At 36.6% G+C, this 22195-nt stretch overlaps 3 protein-coding genes across 4 annotated transcripts; 2 read left to right on the top strand and 1 right to left on the bottom strand.

The window, feature by feature from the left end:
• Positions 1–969: 969 nt before the first annotated feature.
• LOC104741403 (uncharacterized) lies at positions 970–4802 on the top strand. Its single transcript, XM_010462262.3, has 8 exons — positions 970–1430; positions 1708–1787; positions 1884–1947; positions 2342–2403; positions 2506–2925; positions 3133–3615; positions 3894–4106; positions 4466–4802. The coding sequence occupies exons 1-8, from the start codon at positions 1385–1387 to the stop codon at positions 4730–4732; spliced, it is 1635 nt and encodes a 544-aa protein (XP_010460564.2). The 5' UTR covers positions 970–1384; the 3' UTR covers positions 4733–4802.
• Positions 4803–5137: 335 nt separating this feature from the next.
• On the bottom strand, positions 5138–6659 carry LOC104741401 (non-specific lipid transfer protein GPI-anchored 1-like). Its single transcript, XM_010462261.3, has 2 exons — positions 6125–6659; positions 5138–5531 (listed from the first exon to the last, which is right to left on the bottom strand). The coding sequence occupies exons 1-2, from the start codon at positions 6483–6485 to the stop codon at positions 5296–5298; spliced, it is 597 nt and encodes a 198-aa protein (XP_010460563.2). The 5' UTR covers positions 6486–6659; the 3' UTR covers positions 5138–5295.
• Positions 6660–15198: 8539 nt separating this feature from the next.
• On the top strand, positions 15199–20121 carry LOC104741400 (ABC transporter B family member 13-like). Of its 2 annotated transcripts, XM_087485819.1 has the most exons (10): positions 15210–15647; positions 15739–15793; positions 15886–16061; positions 16148–16164; positions 16242–16348; positions 16564–16823; positions 16895–17435; positions 17514–18297; positions 18384–18625; positions 18706–20121. In XM_087485819.1, the coding sequence occupies exons 3-10, from the start codon at positions 16045–16047 to the stop codon at positions 19909–19911; spliced, it is 3174 nt and encodes a 1057-aa protein (XP_087341945.1). In that variant the 5' UTR covers positions 15210–15647; positions 15739–15793; positions 15886–16044; the 3' UTR covers positions 19912–20121. The 2 variants fall into 2 exon arrangements, with proteins under 2 accessions (XP_010460561.2, XP_087341945.1); XM_010462259.3 differs by having other exon boundaries at positions 15199–15647; positions 16148–16348.
• The last annotated feature ends 2074 nt before the right edge of the window (positions 20122–22195 follow it).

Below are 22195 nucleotides of genomic sequence, written 5' to 3'. Positions count from 1 at the left end.
CTATTTTGTGAAACAAATAAATTATCATATTATTTATTATAATTAAAAATAGTTTTATTTCCAGATATACCATAAGTTGAATTTTTAATAACAAACATAAAATTTTCAATCAATAAAATATTCAAGGTTTAGTAATATTATTATTTAAAAATAATATCTATTGAATTAAAAATTTTACTGAGTAACGAGTCAAAATTTTGAATATATAAATTTAATTTCATATTTTTGTTGAAATTTTATATAATATAAGAAACTTTGAATAATTTATTTTGAAATATTTTTAAAATATTGAAATTTGATATAGAAGTTAGAAACTATAAATACTATAAATTTATTTGTTATAGTAATATCAATAATATGTCATTATAATATGAAAGAATTTCAAGAAACCAAGTATATTAAAACTAAAAGTATAACAATATATTAAATTATTCATAATATAATAAATAGCTTTTTTAAAACCAAATTTACAAAATTATGTCTTATAATGACATTTAAGTCATCATGTAAAATATACATTATTGAAATATCTTCATATACATAAACTAATACAACATATTAAATTTTTATTTTAAAATATAAAATATACAAAATTTTGTATAAAATAAAATTTAACCGGTGTTATTGCACGGGTACTTATCTAGAATCATTAACAATATAAAACTTACAAAATAAGTGTATTTTTCCAAGCCATCATATTTAGCATATGATTTAATTGCATAATCTTTTATCAAAAAAAAACTTTTAAAAACAATCACATAAATTATATGTTATATAAAAATTACGATATAAATATAGTAATAAGATTATAAAGGTTTGTTGGCATATAAAAAGCAAATATATATGTATAATTTTGTTTTGAATAAAAAAAAAAAAAAAAAAACAGTCGATTAATCCTGTCAGGAATGAACTAGGATGGCTCCTTCCAAGGAATTTGTTCTCTATCTTTAACTTGGACCTTCTTAATCAGGTTAGGTGACCCATTCCTTTATTCTTCTTATAAGAAATTTCCGATACCACTAAATTAAACATTTCGTAACATTGGCTTCGAACTAGATAGAGTACCTAAAGGGTAAAGGATAAATGTATCTCTTACATGCATCCGCTGCGCTTAAGTACACTGTGTAGTAAACCAATCAAATTAAAGAAATGAATCACAATTAAAATTTAATTAATTAATTAATTAAAATGATTTTATTACGAATTTCCATGCGTCGTCTCACCACAACACACAAATCCTCAAAAAATCGACACCTTCCAATTCCGTAGCTACAGATTCTTCTCTCTCTCTCTCTCTCTCTCTCGCTCTCGCTCTCGCTCTCGCTCTCGCTCGTTTACTTTATCTGTAGTTCGTCTCTTTGGCTCCGATTGGCTGATTCTTTCTATGATGTCCGCTTCTTACCCAAGCACCGACTGGTTCCCTCCTGCTCGTAAGTCTCTTTGATTCTCTCCTTTTAGCATAAATGTTGTAACTTTTTGGTTTTAATCCTCGTGGGTTTTGTCGCTTCGTTACTCTAAACAAAGGAATCACAACTTTTGTTGACGAAATTTCGTAAAGTCTTGCCCTTTTTTGGGGGGGGGGGGGGGGGGGGGATTCTTTCACTTACTAGGCTGCTTTTGATGTATTATAGCTTTTTTTTACTTGATGTTGTGTCTATCTGCTCTTTTTTTATATAAAAAAAATGTTTTTGTTTCTTTGGATTTTAGGTTCAGGTAAGGGCTTAAGCACGTTGGAGATGGATATGGTAGAGAGGTTAAACAGTGACCTGAGTGTATTCCAAGATCAGGTGACTCTGATTACAATGGCTTTGCCTTTGCTTTTTGTCTTGTAATGTAAGCTGCTACCACCAAATTGATATTGTGTTTATCATTTTTAATTTCAGGATACGATTAGCACTCGCCCTTTCTGTGGTAATGCTTTTTCTGCAAGTGCAAGTTCCTTTGGAGGTTAGATACTCTTTTTTTTTATTTTTTTTATCAGCTCTCTAATATTCTGCTCGTTGTTCGTTTTGGTGCAACTTGATTGTGGTTTTTAGAGATTATCATGTTCTTCAACCATATTGTTTCACCAGAGAGCTGCTTAATCTTTCTTATACAGAAGTCCACCTACTTATGCTGGCTATTCCATTTTGTTATCTTTGTTTTGTTATATGCTTCTTCTAAGTGCAATAGGGGAAACATTGTCACATGCCCATGAAAATTCTTCACCACTTGTTTAATTCTGCTTCCTTCCCCATGTGACCAAGAATTGTGGATTTTATTGCTTCGTAGCTGTTATTGTAGTACTATTTTTGAGATATCCTTGTTGCTCATTAATGCCGTCATTTCTATGAAAATGCAGCTGATAATCCAAGGTCGTACCAACCACATACAGATGTTCCAAGCTTTGAAAATGTTTCTCCTGTGCGTAAATCACTTAATCTATGCTTTTCCATTCTACTTGATTTGATTTCTGATGTTGTTGATGTGTTCATTTATTTCCGGTTTCTTATTCAATTGATATAGGGAATGGTAAATGAAATGTTTTACCATGGTAATGGTGTACCATCAGATTTTCAGAGGTCTTCTCATTCTACCAGAAGAAATCAATCATCACTGCAGCGTTATGGTGACCTCTACTCTGATGATTCAAGACGTTTCGTTCCTTTTGACTCGTCAAATATTCGTAGTTCTCCGGAGTTTCACATGTTTAAGGCGAACTCTAGACATTTTGATAGGCATGCGAATGAAAGTAACAGTAGTGAGACTGATGATATGATGCGCTCTTGGGGAAATTTTGACTTCAGAAACAATAGATTTGGAGAACCTAGGGGTCTGGATCTCAACCCTCTCAGTGGAGAAAATATGTTTCTTCCAATGGCATCTACCAGAACATGTATGAAGCACCATGGTGCGGTGGACTTATCTGCAAATGATTTCGATATGGTTAGTTATTCTACTCACTACCTCTACAACTCAAGGGATTTTTCCTTGCATTCTTTGTACAGCTTAGTAATTAAGATTATTGGAACCTATACACCTTTAAATCTTTTGTTGTCCCCATTTTCCTGGATCTTAGTATATGTCTGACCTCTCTTAACGGAAAAATCCTAGCAAACTTCTATATAGATCTAATTGATGCAATGTACGCAGGGTCCACCGCATGGAGTTATGCATGATGCCTTTGAATCTGCTGCAAGCTTAAGTTACAGAGAGCAAGCTTATACTCAATGCAAAAGAAGCCCTTTCTCTGCTTCTTCTTCTAGCCCAACTTGGGAGTTTGATTATAACTTGCCACCTCTTTATGAGGCAAGAAGTGGAAGCTACAATGACTCCCAGATCCCTGCCATGCTTGATATGCCGACCGAGAGAAACAGAGGTCTTAGGGCATCCAGGCTAAATGGTAAAAGTGATACCACTTATGGTCGAGTTGATAGTTTTTGTCAACAAGATCTGCTCTCCCAGTTCAGGGACGCGAAGTTCTTTGTTATTAAGTCATATAGTGAGGATAATGTCCACAAGAGCATAAAGTATTGTGTTTGGGCAAGCACCAAAAATGGAAACAAAAAGTTGGATGCTGCCTATCGTGAAGCAAAGACAAAAGATGTGGCATGCCCAGTCTTTCTTTTGTTCTCGGTAAATCGCTTATTTTTCTTCATTACAAGTCAAAACTTGTTGGAAGCTATGAGTGTTGAGACAGAGAATTTTCTTGGAAGATATTTACACTTGCTTGTTTATTCAACATTGACATTGCATTGTCAGTCTTTTGTCCACCTAGATTGACATCTCATGATATATCTGTGTATCTATACTTCAACCCACTGCTGAGATGTTACTGTTAATGTTCTATTTTTGTCACTTTGGTTTTGATCTGAAACTCCTAATAGAAGAAGGGTATAAAAACTTAATTTCAGGTGAATGCCAGTGCACAGTTTTGTGGAGTGGCTGAGATGGTTGGACCGGTTGACTTCAACACAAGTGTGGAGTACTGGCAACAAGATAGATGGTCAGGACACTTCCCAGTCAGATGGCTTATTGTCAAAGATGTTCCCAACAGTCTCTTTCGCCACATCATAATTGAAAACAATGACAATAAGCCAGTCACTAACAGTAGAGACACCCAAGAGGTAAACTAAAATCTTCTGCATTCTTTTCTTATCGCTCAATTTCATGCTTTAATTATGCAAACAGATTCGACAATTGTGAATCGTATTTTCATTCCCAAAGTGCATTTATAATGAAAGTTTGCTGTTACTGCACACTAAGATTGATGCTTCTTTTGAAATTTATATCATATCATATACTCATATATGAGAGCAGTTATATCTCCACTCTATATGGATTGATCCAGAATGGATTTGAAATCAAAGACGCGTCTATCAAATATCATGAACATAGTTTTCAACTTTGAAGTTACTTTCAATACATTTGGCCAGACATTCAAATGATAAGATGTGAAATAGTTTTATCTTTTCTGTACCTGTAGGTGGGACTGGAACAAGGTATAGAGATGTTAAACATTTTCAGGAGCTGTGAGATGTATTCTTCGATTCTCGATGACTTTAGCTTCTACGAAGAGCGACAGAGAGCGATTCAAGACAGAAAAGCCATGCAACGTGCTGTTCTTGAATCGCTCGCACTTTCTGCAACCTCTGGTCCAACATATTCCACAAATTCTCCCCATGACGAATTTGTAAGGGAAATGTCCACGAGGTTTGCAGAGGCTTTGGCCTTACAAAACAAACCCAAATAGTTAATAAACCTCTCTTCTCTTTTAGGATTTGGATTGTCTGAGGTTTAAATAGACACTTCATTTTGTACAACTGATCACGGACGTAAGGAACATAGGTTGTAAGATAAATTCAAGGTCCTAACAATTGGCTTGTCTTGCTAACTATCCGAAAGTTTAGATTTTGTCAACAAAAAAGTGATTGACTAGTATCTTAAATGAATAATGAAATTGATAAATAAACGTAATAATAGATTAAGCTGGTCAAGTTTTGTGTTGAATAATCACAAAACAAGCTAACTTCTGTAGTTGATTTCAGTTTTATTATCGAAAAAAATGAAAAATCTTAAAACTAGTGAGCCGCCTAGGCGTAATAGGTAACACTAGGTAGCACATGATAGCTCCTGTTTGAACGTTGGACAAATTAAATTGCGTGGGGAAAGAGATCAAATTTAAAGTGGGAAGTTGACTCAAGGCAACAAATGTCCGAACAAAGAAATTAACACACTTGATAGATAGTTTTGAAAATTTGAAACAAAGTGGCAAAAACAATGGCACCAACCAACCACATTATAAAGAAAACATTATTACATCCCTAATGTCACATGTCTAGGCAAGGTAGAGACGAAGGAGACGGTGATCAAAGTGATGGCTAGAGCCAAGACGGCATGACCATCCCTTGTGGAAGATGATCCTCCCTTATCCGTGGACGTGACTGGAGTTGCTGGAGATTTACCCCCTGGCGCCACTGGTGCTGTTGATGATGTGGCATTGTTTGTGAATACGGCTGCGTCTGGCGAGCTCGGGGAAAGCCCTAGGAGCTCTGTTCATTTGTCCAACATTTTAACATTAGCCTCACTTAACAATGTCTATTAAACATGACTTCACTTTATGTTAGCTTTTTTTTATTTATTTACGTCTTCAAATCAGCTGTGGGGAAAGTTAGGTTATATCTATAAATGTGCTACGAATTAAATGAGATTCTCTATACAGTAAGTAATAGTGGCAACCCGCGGCACCTGTCACATTAAAGGGTATGTAGCGGATTATATGGTTACTGGTTCTCCCATATAATAAATAAGCTTATGAAAATAAATTTTTGTATAGGTAGGACAAATAAAATTAATTTACTAATTTGAAAAACTCATTAACAATAAAAAATCAAATCACCTTGGAATACTAAAACTTACGAAATCACGCACTCATGGTCATGGTTGTTTTATTTTAATTCTGTAATCATCAGACCCTAGAATCTCTATTTCTCTAAGTATAGCTTCAAAATCAGGAAAGGTAATTTGCATGTCCCGGTTTGATCCGCATTTAGATGGATGAAAGATAGCAATAACAGATTGAGATATGAAAACACGATATGAACTAGCTAGCTAGTAGGAAAATGAATTAAAGGAGGAGACGTACTTGGACAGTTGGCGATGCTAGCGTTTTGGATCTGACAAGAAGTTGGAAGCTGAATGAGTTTGTCTTCTTGAACACCAAGATCCTTCAAGGCTTGTCCTCCTGTCTTGGATTGTTGTATCACATAACACAAACACTTTGGATCTCTCTCTTTGATATCTTCCACAGCGTCACAACACTTCTTAGATGGAGTCGTTGCCTTCCCGGTCGCAAAGTCCAAGCACAAAGTCACCTTCGTAAAGTCCTGGCTGCATTTTTCAGCCAAATCTCCACCCGCTGGTGCCGCCGGTGCAGCCGCGGAGATGGAAGCAACGATCGTCATGGTGACTAGGAAGAGATTGAGATGAAGAGCTTTCATTATCATTTTTTACTTTCTGGTGCCTTACTGTTTTGCTGGTTGGGGTTTCTATCTCTCTGTGTATTTAAAAGCAATATGACTTTGAGGTGTGTGTTGTGAGTATTAAATGCCATTGTGGTGTGTAGTTGGGAGCTTAGACACCTATACATATTAACTTCAAGTCTTCAACGACGCTGATATAAGTATATTGACCTTACTTTTGTTTGCGTGTGATATTATTGACGCGAGAGTGTGAAATAACGAATGAATATATTATCAATGGAAAATGAAAATGCTGCATATTTTAGAGGTTTTTTTACACACAGTGATTTTGCCTGTAACTTAAATAAACAATGTAATACTTATAATAACGTGTTGCTAATACTAAATTTTAAGACATGCCCAATCTGTTGAAAATATGTGGTACAATGTAAAAAACATATACATTTCATTTACTTTTGCAATTTTGTGTTCACATGTTGCAATGTAAAAAACATATGCATGGTTATGTATATCTGCATTTGGAATTATCTACGTATAGAATAGTTTGCATAAATCATTTTGTTTTTCATATGGCTAAAAGTAATTTTACAATTAATTAATAGATTGAAATCCTAATTAACTAATTTGTGGGTCATTAATAAAGTTATCGGATGATGATACACTACAAGAAAACATTACCAGTTCTGACGAATTTTCCAACCGATATAATGGTCGGTTTAAATAACGACCATATTCCAACCGGTAAGCGACTCGAGAAAAAATGGTCGGTAATCGGTAGGAAATTAACGACAGATTTATATGGTTGGAAATCGGTCGGAAATTACCGACGAATATATTCGTTAGTAAAAGTCGACTGTTTTCCAACCAATTTCCGACCGATTTAAAACTTGGTCAATAAACGGTCAGTTTTAAACGACCGGATTAATCTTCGGTAAACGGCTATAAATTTCCTACCGATTTCCAACCAATATTTTACCGTTTGTGAATTGATCGGTAAACGGTCGAAATATGTTAACGTTACAATAGATCCATTGCAATAGATCCGTTAGTTACCGTTGTCACGTTCAAAATCGGTCGGAAATCGGTCGGTTACGTCCTGAAATTTGTATATAAATTGTGGACGTATGTTATGTCGTTTATTGTGAGAAAAAAAAATCCAAACACTTACAATATGGCTTTAAGAAATCAAAATCAAAGTGAGTGGATGTATAATACGCGGTACAATTCCAACACTGGGCTTTTGACGGATGAGTTTGCTAACGGACTAACCGAATTTATGGAGTTCGCCACTAATCAAGATATTTGCAAGAAAAAGGGTATGATGCTCTATCCATGTCCTTTTTGTGATAATAATAAATTTATAGATATAAATTTAGTGTGGAATCATTTGTATAGTTATGGGTTTAGACCAAATTACAAGGTGTGGTATTATCATGGAGAAGTAGATTTAGGGAATGTAGCTAGTACTAGTGCATCTGTTGAGGAACAATTAGAAGAACCTAGAGGCGGAAACATAGGTATGGTTCAAATGGTTAATGATTCATTTCGTGAATATATTCCCTCGTTTATAGAAGATAGAAACATAGGAGACGAACCGAATTTAGAAGCAAGGAGATTTTTTGATATGTTAGATGCAGCTAAGGTTCCGAGATATGATGGTTGTAGAGAGGGTCATTCCCCTTTGTGAGCTGCAACTAGGATGATGACCATAAAGACGGATTTTAATTTGTCTGAGGATTGTGTTGATGCGATAGCTGATTTTGTGAAATATTATTTACCAGAAGATAATCTATCACCGGCTAACTACTATGCAGTGGAGAAAATGGTGTCTAGTCTTGGTTTGTCATACCAAATGATTGATGTTTGCATTGATATCTGTATGATTTTCTGGAGGGCAGATGAGAACATGTCATCATGTAAATTTTGTCGCAAACCTCGTTATCAAGAAACCGGTGGGAGAGTACGAGTTCAGTATAAGCGTATGTGGTATTTGCCGTTAAGTGAAAGACTGAAAAGGTTATACCAATCTGATCGCACGGCAGCTAATATGAGGTGGCATGCAGAGCATTCTAACCAAGGAGATATTGCACATCCCTCAGATGCAGAGGCATGGAAACACTTTCAAGAAGTTTATCCGAGTTTTGCATATCCGAGAGCAGAAACGTCTATCTCGGATTAAGTACAGATGGTTTTAATCCATTTGGGAAGCATGGGAGACAATATTCATTGTGGCCAGTCATTTTAACACCTTACAATTTACCGCCATTTCTATGCATGAAACGAGAGTTTTTGTTCCTCACCATCCTTGTTCCCGGGCCAGAACATCCAAAGCGATCTCTTGATGTATTCTTACAGGCATTGATTCAAGAGTTGAATGATTTATGGTTGCACCGTGTTGAAACTTACGATGTTTCATGTCAACAGAATTTTATGATGCATGCCGCGTTGATGAATTTTATGATGCATGCCGCGTTGATTTTGATCCGAAAAAAACTATATAGTTCCAGAAAAAAAACTAAACCATAAGTCATCCAATTATAATCAAACCTAAGTAACAAAGTAAATAACAAATAACAAACAACAACAACAAAAAGCGATGATAACATAATTGAATATTTTACTAAGGAAACCTCAAGTTATAAAGGAGCTTATAGTTCTGTATTGAGCATAAATAGATGATAAATGCAAAAGAAATAAGTTGATAGTGCAATTAATGAGAAGAGATAATGCAGAAAGAGGTAGAGCCGATCGACATCTCCCCATTTATATTGTATCTTTCCTTCTTGCATTTCATCGGGTCCTCCTCCTTAAGTTAGGTTCATTTCTAGCTAGTTTAATTAGAGTTTTTGTAGTAAAAATAAAAAAATATATATATATATACTTATATTTGTATTTAAAGTTTAAATTATAAGCATAGAGGAGAATGCAAATATGAACATATAAAGCTAAAGTACTCTTTAGCAGAAGAACAACAACAAAAAATCAACGTGGCCGAGATGAGTGCAAGGGATAGCACAACTTAGAAAAATTTGTTGAATAGTGATAAATGCTTCCATACTACAGAGCAATTGCTACGACGCGTTTAGGAATTAGTGAATTAGGTAAAGAGGCTACAGAACGTATATTCATAGGATTTAATGATAAAAGCCTGCCCAGCTGCTTCGTGCATGTTCTTGCGTTGCTGAATTTGTTACACAAGAAATATAATTGAGTTATGGAGTATATAATTCATAGAATAATGAATGGGCTATGTTCACTCACTCTTCATTTCACTGTATCTCAATATGCATGTGACTTTTGTTGGGTCTATTATATTATATCAATCAATCTCTCTCTTATTGGGACGCTAAATTCGTAAATCATGAAAATGACTCCTGGAAGTTAACAGTAATTACTACTCGTAATTTACAATTATAGCTATGCCATTTCAATATATATATTTTTAGAAAACTTTTATAATCCAAGGAAGACTTGAGGAATTTTGGTTGAATTCGAGGAACTGTTACAAAAAAAAAAAAAAAAACAACAACAATTGTACATTAATAATTAATAAGCACCCTTAATTTCTTTTTAAAGCATTCCGTTTCTTTTTCACAAAGGCTTTAAGCTACTAGTACAGACTACATACCATTACAGATCATTAGAGAAGCTGCTAAGCTAGCATTTTATCTAGTTTAAGCTAGCATTACATCAAAAAATCATTCCATCAACAAAAGCATGCTACTTCACATCAAAAAGTAGTCAAAAGAGCAGCTTCAAAGTCAGTACTACACCATCCATTGTTAAGGCTGCGTTCCGCATCAAAAAGGACAAAATACGCAGCTTCCTACCTGTGAAAATCATAACGAAAACAATGTTAATCAAAAACAAAAAGAAAAGGCATATGAACACTTAGAACCACAATCATACCTGTCATACTATGAAGAATCATTGAATAGTTTCCGTTGGATTCTGAAAATCTATAGAAGAAAACAGAGACAAGATATTAGTAAACTTATAGATATAAAAAGATTTGAAAGGATTACTAAACCTAGAGAAGTTAAACTTACCGAGAGACTCAAAGAATTCAACTTCTTCCAACATCTGGGCCAAGTTTGCTACGACTGCTTCTCCTTTATAAGAAGACTTTAACCATTGTTGGGTGCACAACAAAACCTCAACCATGTAAGGGATTAGAGAACTTCTGTAAGGATCCAAGACCCTCCCACTTGTACTGAAAGCCGATTCTGAAGCAACTGGTGAGGCTTGAATGGCTAGAACATCTCTAGCCATTTCTGACAAGACCGGATACTTTGAGCTACTACGTCTCCACCAACTTAGAACATCATAAGCCATCCCCAACTTATTATCTACTATGGGCTCAGGTTTTTCTGCTAGATATTGTTATAACTCATTGAAGCTATCTGCATTACTCTTCAACCCAACCACCTTTCCGAATATTGCAAGTATCCCCTCACAACCATCTTCATCATCTAATAACTCAAAAACGTTAGACTGTGGCTGAGAAGCAGTGGTGTCTTCTATAGCTTCTGGTGTGCTCAGCTTATAGATGTAATGATCATACAGGTTCTTCATTACATCAGAAACTTTTGCATTGAGGTGCCGAGTCTCAATTGTGTCCTTACCATACAGCTGGTCGAAGCAGAGAGAAGCAAACTTCATCTTGTTTCGAGGATCAAAGACACTAGCCACAATAACCAGAGGATTCATGTTCTTCAACCCATCCCAATACTTATCAAATTTATCCCTCATTACATGAGCCTGCTTTCTGATCTCTGCATCAGGACTGGTACACTTACTCATCAGATTCCTCTCAATGTCCACAATCTCATTGTAGCACAAGGTGGAACTAACCGAATTGGAAGCAGAGAATATCAAAGTGCACTTATAGAAGAATTTGAGAAACTTTACCAACATTGCAATTTCATCCCAAGTCGAATGAGTTGGCGGTCCAACTCTTTTAGCCTTTGTTTTCTCATCCTCTTCCTCAAAATAATCACAGTACAACTTGTCCTCAGCTTCCATCTTTTCAAAAGTCTTCCTTAGCTTCAAAGCAGAACTCAACATCAGATATGTTGAGTTCCAGCGTGTGCAAACATCCAATGGCAGACTCCCTCTACACATCTTACTAGTGTCACACCTCAATGCGAAAGACTTAAGCCTAGTGAACGATGACCGAACATACTTCACTGCATTTCTAACCGCAACAATATGATGATTTGCCTTCTTCAAACCATCTCCAACAATCAGATTGAGGATATGTGCACAGCAACACATATGTAGATAATCACCATCTCTAACTAATGCTTCTCCTCCTCTCAGCCTTAACTAATCCTTAAAAGCATCCAAAGCCTTGTCATTGTTCTTTGCATTATCAACTGTAACTGTGAAGACTTTCTCAATCCTCCAATAGTCTAAACAATCCATCAACTGGCCTGCAATGGTGTCTCCTTTATGATCAGTGATGACCTTGAAGCTTAGAATCCTCTTCTGCAATTCCCACTCAGTATTAATCCAGTGACCCATGATCACCATGTAGCTGTAAGAAGTAGTAGGACATGTCCATATATCCGTAGTTAGAGAAACCCTTTGTTTCTCTACACTGAACAAATTCTTCAAAGTTGCCTTCTCTTGTAGATACATCGCCACAATGTCTTTACTACAAGTCCTTCTGGAGAATGTCTTGTACAGCGGCAAAATATTGAAGCAGAACCGCTTCCATCCATCTGATTCTACAAATGAGAGTGGCAACTCATTGACGACTACCATCTCATTAACTGACTTTCTAAACAGCATCGGATCATACTTGATCACCTTCAAATTCCCATTGTTATCACCAGTTAGAACCTTCTGCTTTTCTTTTTCCACCCAATCCTTGTACTATTTGCATCTATTAATGTGACCTATCATTGGGCTAGTACCCACTGCTTTAGTATCACAACCAATCTCTGCTGCACAATACTTACAGTAGCTCTTATGAGTCTCTCCTTCCCTTTGTAGAAAATGTTCCCAAACAGGAGCTCTTTTTGCATACTTCTTTCATGGTTTGGGAGGCTTATCAGCAGCAGATGCAGGTCTTGGGCGTTTCTTCCCGGTTTGAACATCAACATTCGCAGTTGCATCTTCTTCTTGTTGTCCGGGTTGAACTGGACGCTCCTCGTTCTCATCAGTCATCTACAAATCAATTTAATGCTCGCATTAGCTTAGAATAATATTCATAAACAAAGTACATAGAAGATAAACCGGCATAAACCTAAACTGTCCCAAATCAAATCCTAACCTAAACTGTCCCAAATCGAATCATAACCTAAAATGTCCCGAATTAATAAACATATTGAAACTATATCATAAACAAAATACATACAAGATAAACCCTAAATTGCATATAGACCAATTGATGGAGACGAACCCCCTAAATTCCATACTGAAATTGGAACCCAAACCCTAAATTTTTTGATTCAAAAAATTTAGGGTTTCGGTTCCAATTTCTTTCTGAAATAGTTGCTAACGAATCGGAGATAGACCAATTGACAAAGACAAACAACTAAGGAACAAAACCCCCCAAATTTCATACTGAAATTGGAACTCAAACCCTAATTTTTTTTATCCAATCTCCTAAAAGGTTGCTAACGAATCGAACATATAGAAATTGACTACTAAAAACATCAAAAGATCACATACAAATTCACTATGAAGAACAACAAAAGAACTGACTTTTACAAACTTCTCAATCCGGGTTGTAGATCGTGAAAGACTGAGAAGATGAGGAAGTAGAACTCTCTAGAAGAAGAAGAAGATGAGTTGATGAAGAAAAATAGAGGATATTATGATTAGATTGGAAAAAAAGGATGAACTGCGGAGTCGATTTCAGAATCGCATGATGCCGACTACTTTGTCTCAGAAAGAAAGAAAAGAGAAAACTAGGGTTAATGGAGACGGTTAGGGACTTAGGGTTATATACTTCTGCGGATTTTAGTAAACCGATCGGTCCGATTACCGAACCGAATCGAACCGAAATCCGATTAACCAATCTAATTGCACCGAACGGTTATGTTTTCTTTCTTCGGTTTGATCCGATAACCGAAATTCTTGGGTTGTCCGGTTCGGTTTGTCCGGTTTCCGCCGAACGTCGTTAACCAATACCACAAGCCATGAAAAATAAAATGGTTGAGTTTAACCAAAACAAAAATGTCTGCTAACAAAATGAACACCATTATCATTATAATAAAAATAAATAAATAAACAAACAAACAAATTAAAAAAAAAATTCTTAACCAAAATTTCTATTAATAATAAGGCTACCAATTACGATGATTACTTGTGATTCTAAAAAAAATTAGGGTGAAAAACATCTAACCGAAATAAAGTAAATAGAAATAGAAATTAAACCATTAATTAAATTTAATTTGACACTTTGACAAAAAAAATTGATAAAAAAACGTTGACGTAAAAGTTAACCACTGTATTATTTTACATTAGAATCAAAAGATCAGGAATAACAACAAAAAGAAAACTGGCAAAAATTTATTGTAATTTTTACTGTTTAACAAGTTTGTCTTTTTTTTTTTAATTAATTAATTAATATGGTATAAACTCATGTTTAAAACCAGATGGTAGATGAGCCCATATTTTGATTCTAAATTTTATAAATATTTGAATTTTCAAGTTGTAACATATAAAGTATAAGCCAATCTTCATATATAATTGTAAAAATATATGATTTTTATTAGGAATAAACTATATATAAAAGTGATAAATATTATAAATATATGCTTTTAATTTTTTTCCCGAAATTGGATATGACAGACGAAGGTTTATTTTATTATAACGTCTGCACGGCTCTGACAATAATCCAAATACTCTTCCCCATTAACATAAACTTTGTCTCATAACGCAAACTCTAGTAGACTATTTTACCCTTGATCCTCGTCTATTTCGCCCATTCAAAAGCTGTGGATCCCTACGTCCAAAATTTTTTTGCCTAGACATTTGTTCCCGAATCTTCATTTTTGTGCTCTCTTTGATCAATCTACACATCAACCGCAACTCGTCTCGAGCGTAAAAAATTTCTTTTTCAAGAGTGATATTTTAGATCCAATCATCATCACACTATCACAGAAACCCTGTGAATTAGTGAATATATATAGCTTTGTTATTCTCACATACAACAGCTCAAAACATATTTGCGAATTTCTTTATCAACAAGACAACAACCAGTACACATTCAATAAATATTCAAAAATTTGTTTAAGTTCTTGGACTAAAGACAGCCGCGTATTGCGTTCGTACGTAATATCATTACAGCTTAAAAAGACAATAATATTATTAAGTTGACAACTAATTGTTTCTCAAACTTACCATGCATATACCTTTAACATTCATTTCTAGCATTCACGTCGTAAAAAACCATTCTTAGTAGTAGATCATTCACCATAAATATTACATACAAATTAAATCTCAACTATGCGTTAAACATAGAATTATATTAACGTGTCAGAGTAGGGATCGATTTTTATCAATGAGGGTACCAAATGGCAAATGTCTACATATCCTTTCACCCTAAAAACAAGATGAAAACGTTACAATCATAAAACAAAGTGGGCAGGCTTCATACAGATATATACACATTAATATGACGACCTACCCATTATGATTATGGGAAAGCTTTAACTTTGAGTTGTCAAAAACAGTTAGAACGATCGCCTTTTAGGTAAGATTAGACTTCAGTGTTAATACTATTCATTAAATAAGCGAGGGAGATGTCTCTGTTTCATGATTGCTTTTAACCCTTCTTCTTCGCTTTCCCCACAAGAAACACAACCCCCTTAAACCCCTCTTTCCTCATCTACGTTCTTATTTCTCAAGTACCTCTCTATTTTTTCTTAATCTCTGTGTTCGGTGACAATGGATAACAATAACATAGAACCATCTTCTAGTAGAAACATCCAAGCCGAGACAGAAGCAAAGAAGGAGGAGAATAAAAAGATGAAGAAGGAATCAGTGTCATTGATGGGTTTGTTTAGCGCAGCAGATAAACTTGATTACTTTCTGATGTTGCTTGGTGGTTTAGGCGCCTGTGTTCATGGCGCTACGCTTCCGCTCTTCTTCGTCTTCTTCGGGAAAATGCTAGATTCTCTTGGAAATCTTTCTACAGATTCTAAAGCCATATCTTCTCATGTTTCAAAGGTTTCTTCAACAACGGCTATCAATGAAAAAAATCTTTTTTATTCTCTCAGTTGATTAATTACATAACAATTTGGTGCTTTGTCTTTTCAAGAATGCTCTGTACTTGGTCTACTTAGGATTGGTAAATCTGGTATCAGCTTGGATAGGTACGTTTCTATCTACGTTGATCTGTTTTATCAAATTATTACTAAGTTTTATCCCTTTTCGATGTTTCAAAATTGAAATGGTTTATTGGTAGGAGTTGCTTGTTGGATGCAAACAGGGGAAAGACAAACAGCGCGGTTGCGGATAAATTATCTCAAATCAATCTTAGCGAAAGACATTACTTTCTTTGATACAGAAGCTAGAGATTCAAATCTTATTTATCACATCTCAAGTGACGCAATCTTGGTTCAAGATGCTATTGGCGATAAGGTACTTTAATTTTCCTAATATATGGATTCATTCTAAGGTCAAAAAAAAGAATAATGTAACTGATGAAATGTTTTGTTCTGTTTCAGACAGACCATGTTTTGCGGTATTTATCTCAGTTCATTGCGGGATTTGTCATCGGTTTTTTGTCGGTATGGCAACTAACGCTGCTCACGTTAGCAGTGGTTCCATTAATAGCAATTGCAGGAGGAGGATATGCTATAATTATGTCCACAATCTCGGAGAAGAGTGAAGCTGCTTATGCTGATGCTGGAAAAGTCGCAGAAGAGGTTCAAAAAATAATTTCTTCGTTTAAGTGTTCTTATACACTAACTTCTACGTTAACGTGTATAAGAAGTTTTCACAACAAATATAACATAAAAATTTCAAGTTTAAACAAAAAATTTTAAGCAAACACAAATCAAGAACTTAATTTCTTCTTTTTTAATGAATTCTCTTTAACACTTGGGTTAATCCTAGAAAATACTCTCTATGGTGTCTTCAGGTCATGTCACAGGTGAGAACAGTGTATGCATTTGTAGGAGAAGAGAAAGCTGTAAAATCTTACTCAACCTCTCTAAAGAAAGCTCTGAAACTCGGTAAAAAGAGCGGTCTTGCTAAAGGCTTAGGAGTTGGATTAACATATAGCCTCTTGTTCTGTGCTTGGGCTTTACTTTTGTGGTATGCAAGTATTCTTGTACGTCACGGCAAAACCAACGGTGCAAAAGCGTTCACAACGATCCTCAATGTCATTTTCAGTGGATTGTAAGTTTAAAAAATCTGATTCTTTTGCTTGATATATCATAAAATTGAATTTCATTTTGTTGCACTTGCAGCGCCTTAGGTCAAGCCGCGCCTAGCTTATCCGTGATTGCCAAAGGCAGAGTCGCTGCTGCAAATATATTCAAAATGATAGGGAACAACAATCTTGAAAGTTCTGACAGATTAGACAATGGAGCAACATTGGAAAATGTAGCTGGGAGGATTGAGTTTCATCAAGTGTCTTTCGCATATCCTTCTAGACCAAACATGGTTTTTGAAAATCTTAGTTTCACAATACGTTCTGGCAAGACTTTTGCGTTTGTCGGTCCAAGTGGTTCAGGGAAAAGCACAATCATATCAATGGTGCAACGTTTCTATGAACCTAACTCAGGAGAGATTCTCTTGGATGGAAATGACATCAAGAGCCTGAAGCTTAAATGGTTGAGAGAACAAATGGGATTAGTGAGTCAAGAACCAGCATTATTCGCCACAACCATAGCTTCCAACATTCTTCTTGGTAAAGAGAGTGCAAGTATGGTTCAGATCATAGAAGCTGCTAAAGCAGCCAACGCAGATTCTTTCATTAAATCATTACCCAATGGTTACAGTACTCAGGTAAAGTATATGATTTTTCATAATCATATCTTCTCATATTTCTTCTTTATTTTATTATTCGTCAAACCATTCATATAGGTTGGAGAAGGAGGAACTCAGCTCTCAGGAGGACAAAAACAGAGGATTGCAATTGCTCGAGCGGTTCTAAGAAATCCAAAGATATTACTTTTAGATGAAGCAACAAGTGCTCTTGATGCCGAATCAGAGAAGATTGTTCAACAAGCACTTGACAGTGTCATGGAAAAAAGAACAACAATTGTCGTTGCACATAGATTATCCACCATTCGAAATGTTGACAAGATTGTTGTATTGAGAAATGGTCAGGTTATGGAAACAGGTAGCCACTCAGAGCTTATATCAAGAGGAGGAGATTACGCGGCTCTTGTGAATTGCCAAGAGACAGAACCTCAAGAAAACTCGAGATCAATAATGTCTGAAACATCTAGATCACAAGCTGGATCTTCTAGTTCAAGAAGAGTTTCTAGCTCAAGGAGGACTTCAAGCTTCAGGGGAGACCAAGAGAAGACCGAAAATGATTCAAATTCCAAAGATTTAAGCTCATCTTCGATGATATGGGAACTGATAAAGTTGAATGCTCCAGAATGGCCTTATGCATTACTTGGCTCAATTGGTGCAGTTCTTGCTGGAGCACAGACTCCATTGTTCTCTATGGGGATTGCTTATGTTCTGACTGCATTCTATTCGCCTCATCCTAACGTGATAAAACGTGACATAGAAAAGGTAGCTATTATCTTTGTTGTAGCTGGAATAGTAACAGCTCCTATATATCTCCTCCAACATTACTTCTACACACTTATGGGAGAGCGTCTTACGGCAAGGGTTCGCTTATCCTTGTTCTCAGGTAAACAAAATCAGCTTAAACATCCTTTGCTTTGGGTTCAGGTCGGTTCTTTGACTAATGTATATCATATCTTTAAATAATTGCAGCGATTCTTTCAAATGAGATTGGGTGGTTTGATTTGGATGAGAACAATACTGGCTCACTCACTTCAATCTTAGCTGCCGATGCAACTTTGGTGAGGAGTGCTCTAGCAGATCGCCTCTCGACAATAGTTCAAAATCTGTCTCTTACTGTCACAGCATTAGCACTTGCATTTTACTACAGTTGGCGTGTTGCAGCTGTTGTAACAGCTTGTTTCCCTCTTCTCATTGCCGCTTCACTTACAGAGGTAATTCAAAAATTCAAAGATCCTCTAAACCATATTATGAATCTTGAAACGGAATACGATTGAAATGTTATATGTTACAGCAACTATTTCTAAAAGGCTTTGGAGGAGACTACACAAGAGCTTATTCTAAAGCAACTTCAGTGGCCCGTGAAGCGATTGCAAATATAAGAACTGTCGCTGCGTTTGGTGTTGAAAAGCAAATCTCAGAACAGTTTACTAGTGAGCTAAGTAAGCCCACCAAGAATGCCTTTGTGAGAGGTCATATCTCTGGATTTGGATATGGTTTGTCTCAGTTCCTCGCGTTTTGTTCCTACGCTCTTGGTCTATGGTACGTATCGGTTTTGATTAAGCACAAGGAGACAAATTTTGGGGATAGTATCAAATCTTTCATGGTGCTGATCGTCACGGCTTTCTCAGTTTCGGAAACGCTTGCTTTGACTCCAGATATCGTGAAAGGCACGCAAGCACTAGGATCGGTTTTTAGGGTTTTACATAGAGAGACTAAGATAACTCCAAACAAGCTTAACTCACAATTGATCACTCAGATCAATGGAGATATAGAGTTTAGAAGCGTAAGCTTTGCGTATCCCACGAGACCTGAAATCACCATTTTCCAAAATCTAAACCTCCGAGTTTCAGCCGGAAAAAGTCTTGCGGTCGTAGGGCCTAGTGGTTCGGGAAAGAGCACGGTGATTGGACTGATCATGAGATTCTACGATCCTAACAACGGAAATCTCTGCATTGATGGGCAAGACATAAAAACCCTAAACCTACGTAGCTTGCGCAAAAAGATAGCGCTAGTCCAACAAGAACCAGCTCTGTTTTCAACGACAATATATGAGAACATCAAGTACGGAAAGGAAAACGCCTCAGAGGCAGAGATCATCGGAGCCGCAAAAGCCGCGAACGCACACGAGTTTATAACCAGGATGGAAGAAGGGTACAAGACGCACGTGGGTGATAAGGGAGCGCAGTTATCAGGTGGTCAGAAACAGAGAGTGGCTATCGCGAGGGCGGTTCTCAAGGATCCTTCAGTACTTCTCCTTGATGAGGCAACGAGTGCTTTGGATACAAGCTCGGAGAAACTGGTCCAAGAGGCACTAGACGAGCTGATGAAGGGACGAACCACAGTACTAGTGGCTCATAGGCTCTCGACCATAAGGAAAGCAGACACAATCGCTGTGTTGCATAGAGGAAGAGTTGTCGAGAAGGGAAGCCATAGTGAGCTTGTTTCCATACCTAATGGGTTTTATAAGCAATTAACGAGTCTTCAAGAAGTGGTGTGACTCATGATCGTTGAAGTTTCTTTTGGAGTTATGTCCGCAGAGAAAAAAATATCTGCGGAGTTATTTTATGATCGTTGACTCACATTTTGTTTTTTTCTCATACGATGGTTGAAGTCATGATCGTTGAATATTCTGTATCCAAAATTTGTTGTAAACTTTAAGTAAATATTTAAATAGCACAAACTGTATCTTATAATTGGTTACATAAAATGGGCTTTGCTTGAATATATATTTATGTAGAGAATATATATATTCTGCTTATTTCATAATCAATTTCTTTATGTTATACTATTTATAGACTTTTGTATGTACCTAATGCAATCCCAAGTTTTTTACTCATCGGCTATAATTTATCTTCACTAGCGTTCAGTAATATTGGTCGATAAAAATTAAAATTATGTACAGTGAAATTAAATAAATTAAACACTATAAAGGCCACTAAACTATTCTGAGTTATGATGTTATTTCAACAGCTGGAATGGAAGCATGACAAAATGTTGTTCACTCCCAAACTGTCAACGTGTTTGCGACGAACATAATTGTATCCATCAATAATGACATCTGTACATGAGTATCCCTCATAAACGACTCAACCGGCCAGTAAATCCAAAAATTAGTCTTGGACATTATACTCTTTTTTTTTTTTTTTTCATTTTGAGCTCAGAAACTGGGTGGATACAAAAACTTAACCAAAAAAAATACTGGTTCTTTGTTCTAGAATAGCGAACATTTGAATATTAAAGGTGAGCACAGTCCACAAATATAGTAGGAAAAAAATATGATCTTACCTCTTACAAGGAAACAACATTGAGAAGTGTTTAATTAGAATGCATGAAGTTGCTTAAACAATATCCCCTTTTCATAATAAAATATCTTTTGGCTAAATTATGATATGAAATTAAAAGATCAGATAACTAAATCCACAAAACTCATGTAATAAATAAGTTGTTAATCATAAGTTGACAACTTTCTCTCTCCTTTCTCTTTCCCTTCTCTCTAAAAACCAACTTTCAGTTTTAGGTTTTCTTGTCTCTCCGGTGTGTCCTTCCGGCGCCGGAGATGGCTTTCTATCCTCTTTTAGTTTTTCACTCTTCCTTCTGACATCTCTCTTCCCATCGGTAAGGAGGTCCTCCGTCTTGGTCTGGTCACTCGGGATGGTGGTTCTGGTGAGTCTGTTCGGCGCGTGAAGCGAAGATTCTGTTGGTGGTGACCGCTGGTGAAAGTTTTGGTGATGGTGCTTGAGGACGGCATCAAATCCGGAACCAGATCTGGCAGATCGGGTGTGGTTTCTTCGTGGGTCGTTCTTCTCATCCGGCGGTTCGTTGGCTCCAGATGAGTAGTGAGAGTTTTCTCATTCCAGTTGAGGCGGTTCTTTGCTTGGTGGTTTGGTGTTGTATGTCAGGTAAGGAGGGCGGCGCTTAATTTACAGGCTTTGGATCTGCAAGAGGAAGGCAGAGGTGGGTAGATCTCTTCTCCGGCAACAGAGGTGTGGTTTGGTCTCCCAACCGATGCGACTGTGGCTTTTTTTGGCAGTTCGGGAAGCTCCTGATCAAGTCGCGGTGGCTCGCGGTGGAGTTTTCTCGGGGTTCAGCCGTCCAATCTGAGCTGCGTGTTGCGGCAGAAGTCGGCTGGGAGGCAGGAGGGTTGAGTTGCGTTGTCACGGTGGTTAACTGTGGAGTTTGACATCTTCTAGGCTCTCGTGGGTTTTCCGGGATGTTGGACGGTGAATTGAACCACCATCGTCTGCAAACCGCCACGATACTTGCTTCCACCGGACCGGATTGAAGAGTTGTTACCTGAAGGAAGCGGTTGTCGTCGGAGTTAGAAGGGGGGTGTTCGATCTGAGTGAGTAGGTTGTTAGGAACGGGACCTGACTTCGCGGAACCTGTTATCGGTTGCCTGAACTGGTCGGAAAACTTGTAGCAGGTCCGGTGGTTTCACCGGAGAAGGAGAACTGACGGATCTGGGTTGCTTCCGTCAAGGGATTCGATCTGGTGAATCCGCTGCAACGCTGTCGATCTTGCAACCACCGGCGCTACAGTTCGAACAGCTGTCTCAGGTTGATCAGCAGGATCCGATCCTCCTTTCCGGCGAAGGCACTTCGACGTTGTTTTTCTTCTTTTTGAATATGTTGGGTCTTTTGTATATAATATAAATCCAAGTACATTTGAGAAAACCCATTATATTTTAATATAATAAATTTTAAAAAAATAATAATTAAAAAAAAAAATTGTTAAACAAATTAACCGTGCTCCATCGATAAACCAGTAGATTGAATGATTAC

Source organism: Camelina sativa, chromosome 14, assembly GCF_030686135.1.
Source record: "Camelina sativa cultivar CO46 ecotype springtype chromosome 14, ASM3068613v1".
In the NCBI taxonomy this organism is placed as follows: Eukaryota; Viridiplantae; Streptophyta; class Magnoliopsida; order Brassicales; family Brassicaceae; genus Camelina; species Camelina sativa.
This window is presented reverse-complemented; position numbering and strand designations above follow the sequence as displayed.

Excerpts from the sequence above, each read along its gene's own strand:
- LOC104741400 (XM_010462259.3), top strand. The coding sequence starts at position 15,366 with ATGGATAACAATAACATAGAACCATCTTCTAGTAGAAACATCCAAGCC. Across the intron at positions 15,648-15,738 it reads TATCTTCTCATGTTTCAAAG|AATGCTCTGTACTTGGTCTA; the intron begins GTTTCTTCAACA and ends TGTCTTTTCAAG. Across the intron at positions 17,436-17,513 it reads CCAATGGTTACAGTACTCAG|GTTGGAGAAGGAGGAACTCA; the intron begins GTAAAGTATATG and ends CCATTCATATAG.
- LOC104741403 (XM_010462262.3), top strand. The coding sequence starts at position 1,385 with ATGATGTCCGCTTCTTACCCAAGCACCGACTGGTTCCCTCCTGCTC. Across the intron at positions 1,431-1,707 it reads CGACTGGTTCCCTCCTGCTC|GTTCAGGTAAGGGCTTAAGC; the intron begins GTAAGTCTCTTT and ends TTTGGATTTTAG. Across the intron at positions 1,788-1,883 it reads TGAGTGTATTCCAAGATCAG|GATACGATTAGCACTCGCCC; the intron begins GTGACTCTGATT and ends TTTTAATTTCAG.
- LOC104741401 (XM_010462261.3), bottom strand. The coding sequence starts at position 6,485 with ATGATAATGAAAGCTCTTCATCTCAATCTCTTCCTAGTCACCATGACG. Across the intron at positions 5,532-6,124 it reads TAGCATCGCCAACTGTCCAA|AGCTCCTAGGGCTTTCCCCG; the intron begins GTACGTCTCCTC and ends ACAAATGAACAG.